Source organism: Corvus brachyrhynchos, unplaced genomic scaffold (genome assembly GCF_000691975.1).
Source record: "Corvus brachyrhynchos isolate BGI_N302 unplaced genomic scaffold, ASM69197v1 scaffold315, whole genome shotgun sequence".
In the NCBI taxonomy this organism is placed as follows: Eukaryota; Metazoa; Chordata; class Aves; order Passeriformes; family Corvidae; genus Corvus; species Corvus brachyrhynchos.
This window is the reverse complement of record NW_008237903.1, coordinates 353,290-358,160: the sequence shown is the minus strand read 5'-3', so window position 1 is coordinate 358,160 and position 4,871 is coordinate 353,290. Positions and strand designations below refer to the sequence as shown.

The 4,871-nt window shown below is 50.3% G+C and overlaps 1 protein-coding gene across 2 annotated transcripts in view; it reads right to left on the bottom strand.

Annotated features, from left to right (window-relative positions):
- The window catches only part of ABTB2 (ankyrin repeat and BTB domain containing 2), a 112,751-nt gene that overhangs the window by 7,537 nt on the left and 100,343 nt on the right, over positions 1-4,871 (bottom strand). For both annotated transcript variants that reach the window (XM_008632676.2, XM_017733016.1), the window contains 5 exons: positions 4,234-4,323; positions 3,686-3,787; positions 2,155-2,251; positions 1,355-1,490; positions 139-365 (listed from right to left, as the gene is read on the bottom strand). In XM_008632676.2, coding sequence (XP_008630898.1) covers positions 139-365; positions 1,355-1,490; positions 2,155-2,251; positions 3,686-3,787; positions 4,234-4,323 — 652 coding nt within the window. The remainder of the gene's footprint in view (positions 1-138; positions 366-1,354; positions 1,491-2,154; positions 2,252-3,685; positions 3,788-4,233; positions 4,324-4,871) is intronic.

The following is a 4,871-nucleotide window of genomic DNA, read 5'->3' as shown; positions in this document are numbered from 1 at the left end:
TGTGAGGAGCCTTAAACACTTCTAAAATTTAAATGAGACACCTTTGCAGTTGGGGTTATTGCTCCTCTAAGCGAGAGGGGCAGAAAAGGAAGACTTTTATGCCTTAGATGTGCACAATGCTCAGCAGCAAGGGCTCACCCAGTGCCCTGAGCTCCATGGTGATGTCCACGTAGCCGTGCTCGGCGCTGTAGTACATGGCCTCCTGCAGAGCCTTCATCCGGGTCTTGCACAGCCGCACTTGCCCCTCGCTGGAGCTGCCCTGGCTGGAGGTGTCACTCTCCACCCCCTCGGCCAGAATCTCCTCCAGGGACAGCACATCCCCCTTCACCTGCTGCGGCTGGGTCAGGAGCTTGCGCAGGACGTTCCTGGGCAGGGACCAGAGGTTTCACTCATTAATAAATGAAATATCAACGACTCAGACAGGACTGTGGGGATTTGGGGTCAGGGAGCCAGCTCAGTAAACAGTAACTTCCTTCCCAAAGACAGCTGGCACTGTGGAGCAGCACTGAAACTGCCTGCCCTTTTCCTACCTCACATCCTAGAAACTAGCGCCCCGGCAACAAGGGCAAAAACACGGCCTGTACTCCTCATATGGTGGGTTTGTTTGGGATTTCACACGGCAGTTGCAAGCAAGAGACTTTCTTGTTTGTGTCCGGCCGCTCTGGGGAGTTTGCATCACTGGTGTCCCTCAGCCAGCTGGGGACAGCTGCTCCACACATTCCCCAGCCCAGCAGGGCCACCCAGCGCTCGGCTGTGCTGCTGCATTGCCACCAGCTGGTGCTCTCCTTGCACCCACACCACCCGCTGGGGCTAAATCCAGCTTATTTAAGGTTGTAGGAGCACCCCATCCTATCCGATGGCAGAACAAGCCTTGAATCTCGCTAACTTTTTTCTGGGAACACAGAGATTTCTGGAGGAGCTTGCAAGTAATGTCTTATTTCTGAGATGGGGTTGGAGAGCCCCAGGCTGGCTGGTTTAATGATTCACCTCTTGACTGGCCATCCAAAAACCAGAGATGCAGGGAACCAGGCCACTTCAACCTGATTAGATTCCACCCCAGAACATGAACCAAGATCTCATAACCCTGATCTCATAACCTACCCTTAGGTGGGACTTGGTCTGCTGATGTAGGGCCTAGAACCAGCTGACTCTCAGTGCTGCACAGCCAGACCAGCAAGTGTGAGTAAGAAATAGCGAACAGAGATCTTTGCTCTTGCTTGGTTGTTGTCAGGAGAGTCTTAACCCTGTCTGCTGAACTGCACACGCAGGGATTTGGGTCACAAAGTCCCACAGAACACACAGCAACACCTAGAGTGCAAAACAACCCCTGTCCTGAGCAGGAACAGAGCATTACCTGTGCCCATGTGCTGCTGAGTGGCTGAAGCAGTTCATGTCTTCGTGGAGTGATGATGACATCCCATTGACTTCCAGCATGCTTAGGAGTGGATCAGCGCCCCTGCTGAGCAGCAAGCTGACCAGCTCGTAATTCCCTGAGGAAAAAGGACAAGAACATCAGGATGGTCCCCTCTTTGGAAGCATCAAACACAGGACTGGCAGCAGGCAGGACTCCCTTGCTCCGTTCCCATTGCATGGAGTAGGGAGTGGTACAGGAGACCTAGCACTGGGTCTCACTGGGAGGGGAGGAAGCCTTTTTTTATCCCTTCCATAAAGCTTGGAGCAGAGCAAGCCAGACATTCATATTCATAAATGCACAAAAACAGCACAGAAAGAAATTAAGGAGAAAAACTAAAACCACTTTGAGGTGAAAAGTGTTGACAAACAAGCCCAGCACACACTCATTCACAGAATGTTCAACTCCTGACAGCCCGCCAGGAGAAATGGAGAATTCTAACCTGCATTTAATAAACTAATAAACCAAATTTCTTCATATAACAGTTATTTTTCCCCAGGCTGAATGGAAACTTGTTCATTTTTTGCATCTGGGTGTTGCTTAGATCCACAGACATGCCCAGACTAGACAGAGGCTGGTTTATGTTCCTTGACAGAGCTTGGTGAAGGAGTTGGTGCTGTCAGCTCTGCTGTGGGGGCTGTGGGGAGGAGGCAAGCGTGGGACAAGTTGGAAAACAGATACTCAGGGCCCATCAGGCTGGTGGCAGGAAGAGATGGAGCATGCTGAGGCCACAGGGAGCTCACCTGCAGCCGAGGCCAGCTGGAGGGGGGTCTCGGCGTAGTTGTCCTCACCAGTGTTCACAGCAGAGCCCTCCACATGGGCACCAGCATCCAGGAGCAGCTGCAAGGGGCACAGGAAAGACAGGGAGTTGGGAAAAGAGCAATTCAGAAGGACAAAACAGCCAGGGCTGCATGCTAGAAAGGAGAACCGGTGGGTTCAGAATGAGGAGGGCACGCACGCCAAGGGCCTGTCTGGAGAGCACCACCTCCTTTTTTAATCTCCTTTATGGTCATGGCCATGCAACTGGAATCTCCCAGCTCCAAAGGGCTCTGCAATCAGAGCAGGAAGTCCATCTTAGCTCCATGCTGTGCACAGGAAGCAGGGTTCTCCCCCAGGGAATCAGCCCTGGAGGATTCACACCTCACGGAGCCTGTGTAAGGAGCTCTGGCAGCTGCAGGGATTCGTCACGCAGAACCTGCTTTCACTGAGCTGCTGTGAGGGAAAGAACCCCATCCCAGGTGAAGGGGAGAGGGCTACAGGGTGATGGGGATGTTTTATGGCCGGGTGGGGCTGGCAGAAGGCTCTGGAGCACCCAGAACAGCGCTGGCAGGGGCAGGCAGGGAGGATCAGCCCTGTGCGGGTGCATCCACCAGGATATTCCATGCTTCCATGACTGTGGGCGCTGCAGTACACAACAGGAGCTTTGCTACACTTGGCTTCATCTCCTGGGAGAATCAAACTCATATCTTACACATAAATTAAGGCTGTCCAACCTACCTCTGGAATACGAAAGGCTGCCTGGGCAGTTTGCCAGGTGGGATCTAATCTTTATAATTATGTACAAATGTACACAAACAAAAGATCAGAGTGTGCAGCCTCCATTTGCTTACATGTTGTTTTTTTTTCTTCTCCTTCCCTTTGAGCAGAAGGTAAATTAAATTCAACAGCAATTGATTATCTGCTGTGATCAGTTTTTCATTCCCCTGGAAGTCTGGGTAGCATTTCTGGGGCTCCACCCCATCCTGCTGCCCCCTGTGATAACTCCACAGAAAAGGGAGCAGGGAGGATGACACAGGCTCAAATCTCAAGTCAGCTTAAATCTTGTTCATGCAATTCTCAAGGATTATAAAGGAAGTTACAGATAATTTGCTGCCATTAGAGCAGAAATCAGCACACACTGGATTTTTGCACATGTGAATTTACAAACCAATTAACATCTACTGTCACGAAGCTCCTGATCAAGCAGCCAACCTGTAACCACTCCACGTGAAGCACTAGTTTATCTAAAACCAAAGAAATGATTGTGCAGCATTGTTTTGGAAGCAGTGAGCCTTGAACCAATACTGAAACCAAAGAAAAATATGGAAACATGCTGTGTTTTGTTATCAAGGCCTTGCTAGGAATTATGTCACCGATTTTCCTTCTCCTTGTCTTAAACAACACAGTTTTTTTCACTGGTTTTTAGGAGGCTCAGGAAGGCTGAGAGCAAGGGCTCACAGTGCTGCATTTCAGTCCCCCTGTGCCTCCTGGAAGGATTCCCGGCCGGAATCTCACCTGAACCACCGAGATGTGCCCGTGCAACACCGCGAAGGTGAGGGCAGTCCAGTGCCGGCTGTCGGGATGGACCGAGGGGTAGCGTGGAGAGGTACTGGGCACCTGGGAGAAGGGAAGCAGGCAAATTACCCTCTGCAGCCTCTCTGCCTTCATCCCCAGCCTTGTGCAGAACCAGCTTCTTCCTCTGTGAGTGACAACCCCAGGGAAGGGGGACTTGGGCCACTTAGAGAACACTGCCACCACCACTCACTCTGCCCTGTCCCCCCTGGGACTTTTTAATGGGCTCACTGGTTTCTCCCTGTGGCAGCTCCTTCCCTCCCCCTCCCCGTGCCTATCAGACGTGCCAGTGCCAATCCTAATTGGAGCCACTGAGTGCTCCAAGAGGTTTTGAAGGTTTTCTCCCCCCTCCCAAATCCCTGAAGCGACGGTTTCTGAGAGAACTGCCTCACTTGAAGCTTCCAGAACTGAAGCCTTCAGTTGCTAGGAGAGAATTCAGAGCTCCTCCTGTTAGTTTACAGCTGGATAATTATGGGCAGAGGGTTACTCACCGGTATATCTAAATTTGCTCCAGCATCTATAAGCATTTGGACCATGGCTTCATCTCCAGCAGCACAGGCGTACATGAGGGGGGTCATACCCTTCAGAAAGGAGAAGAAAAATAAAACCAAAGTTATCTTTCTATCCCTATCAACAGCGACACTGTCATGGACACAGCGAGCTTGAATCTTAACATACAAAGTGTGTACGGACAGCACACATATGTTTATAAAGCATTTTTGATTTCTATGCAGAGTGGCACAACTGATACTGGAAAACAGCCTGGGAAAACCATCACTGGACAAGGCTGAAAAAACACAAAAAGGATCACTGAAAATCCCAGCCCTGTATTGTCCACAATTCTCGAGCTTTCCCAAGGCTGCCAACAAAGAAACGCCATTTCTTGGCTCATTTGTAGCCAAATGAACTGAAGGCAGAAAGCAACACAAAGATACAGAAGATGAATTTATTTGGCAACTTCTCCCCATTGCTAAAATCCGATTTGCCACAATATTTCAGCATTTCAATCCCATAAATCTCTCTCCCTCTACTTAACCAGCAAACCGTGACGGCTCAGAGATGAGTTATGAGAAAAACGAGCCTTACTTATGGAGTTCATTCCCAAAGTAGCCAAGGACAGAAAGGAACT